General features: G+C 39.6%; 1 protein-coding gene across 2 annotated transcripts in view; it reads right to left on the bottom strand.

The window, feature by feature from the left end:
• Positions 1 to 999, bottom strand: part of LOC112074551 (tyrosine-protein phosphatase non-receptor type 6) — a 36661-nt gene extending 35662 nt beyond the window's left edge. Inside the window, exons 1-2 of one of the 2 annotated variants that reach the window (XM_024141709.2) lie at positions 921 to 999; positions 608 to 629 (exon numbers count right to left, since the gene is read on the bottom strand). In XM_024141709.2, the coding sequence (XP_023997477.1) occupies positions 608 to 615 (8 nt within the window). In that variant the 5' untranslated portion in view covers positions 616 to 629; positions 921 to 999. Of the gene's footprint in view, positions 1 to 607; positions 633 to 920 lie in introns of both variants that reach the window. The other variant, XM_024141708.2, reaches the window with a different exon arrangement.
• Positions 1000 to 1409: the final 410 nt, after the last annotated feature.

A 1409-nucleotide genomic window follows, 5' to 3' on the forward strand; every position in this document is an offset into this window, starting at 1 on the left:
TACCAGGTCATAGATTAACACAGTACTAGGTAGAGAGCAGTCTACACAGCATTATTGCAACCTTTTTTAAGTATACGCTAGTATACAAGTATACAATATTGTTTCAAGAAAAATAACTAGCATAGCATTTGAATGGTAAAGTCTGACTAAGGCCTAAGAGATGACACACAGACCACCTACCCACAAACCCACCTCACTACAAAGCACCAACTATTCATTCAATGGATACTATACTAGCCTATTCTACAGAACAACCTGCTGCTAACAATATCTGTTGCCAAGTGTCAGTGTAGTTGTAGCTACACAAGACATGGTAAAGACATTGATAGTCAGAATTGGTCAGAATTGGGGGAACATTTCAAGATTTTGAAAAACTACTGCAAAATAGCTGGGAATTCTTACAGAGTTTAAAAACAAAACGTTACGTGTGAACTACAAACACACAAGACAGCAGAAAAGACTAAAGAACAAAGTACTGATGGTAAAGAAACAGAGAGAACCAGTAAAAGAAAGAGAGAAGTTGACATCACGCGTTAGGTAAAGGCAGATCCAGACCACGGTTGAGCAACTGGGTGTAAGAGTCTTGAGAAGGGGGAGCTCAACTCACCGAACCATTTTCACCTTCACTTCTTCTGGGCCCAAAGAGAAGGAGACAGGATAGTGAGGGTACACTTACAGGTACAAATCATGTTTTACTTCCATTATCATCCCTTTCTCTAACTGCCCTCCTCCACACATTAGTTTGCTATATTTCTTCCTCCATTTATCTCATTCAACATCACATACGCAAAGAACACCATTCTAAACAACCTATCTTCTCTTCCTCTTTTACACCCACGCTCATCTGTTCATCAAACCCTCTTTCCTCCCTTACCCTTTTCTATATATCTCACGTTAGGTAGATAAGTAAACAATCTTACTGTTCTCAGCTCCTTCTGAAAACAAGCGACACTCTTGCTGACAGGCTTGTCTATGTCTTACCCTCCGTCCCTCCCCTCTTTTTTCTTTTTCTCTGTCGTTCAGTGACACTCTCTCACTCCTTCCTTCCTTTTTGTGTCTCTTTTCACAAAACAGTGAAAGCAAGAGACAGACAGGAACAAAAAAAAGCTGACAGGCCGGAATCTCTTACTGAGAGATACTTTATAAATGTCAACGCAATAAAAAAAGCTTAGTATTCATCTTTAAAATTAAACTATAATTCTTTCTCTCCTTGCCTCAATCTAATGTCACGTCTCTCTCTCTATCCCTTCAGAAGGATCATAGCACCATTAGTGTTTTGCAAACAGACACAGTCCAGTGAGATTACTCTGAATATGTCATACCAAACACTGTTCCTCGATGAGATAATGAACTAGAGAGAGAGTGAGAGAGAGAGAGAGAGAACCTTTAAAAGGTAAACTAAGGAGCTG

This window comes from Salvelinus sp. IW2-2015, unplaced genomic scaffold (assembly GCF_002910315.2).
Source record: "Salvelinus sp. IW2-2015 unplaced genomic scaffold, ASM291031v2 Un_scaffold2680, whole genome shotgun sequence".
Classification (NCBI taxonomy): Eukaryota; Metazoa; Chordata; class Actinopteri; order Salmoniformes; family Salmonidae; genus Salvelinus; species Salvelinus sp. IW2-2015.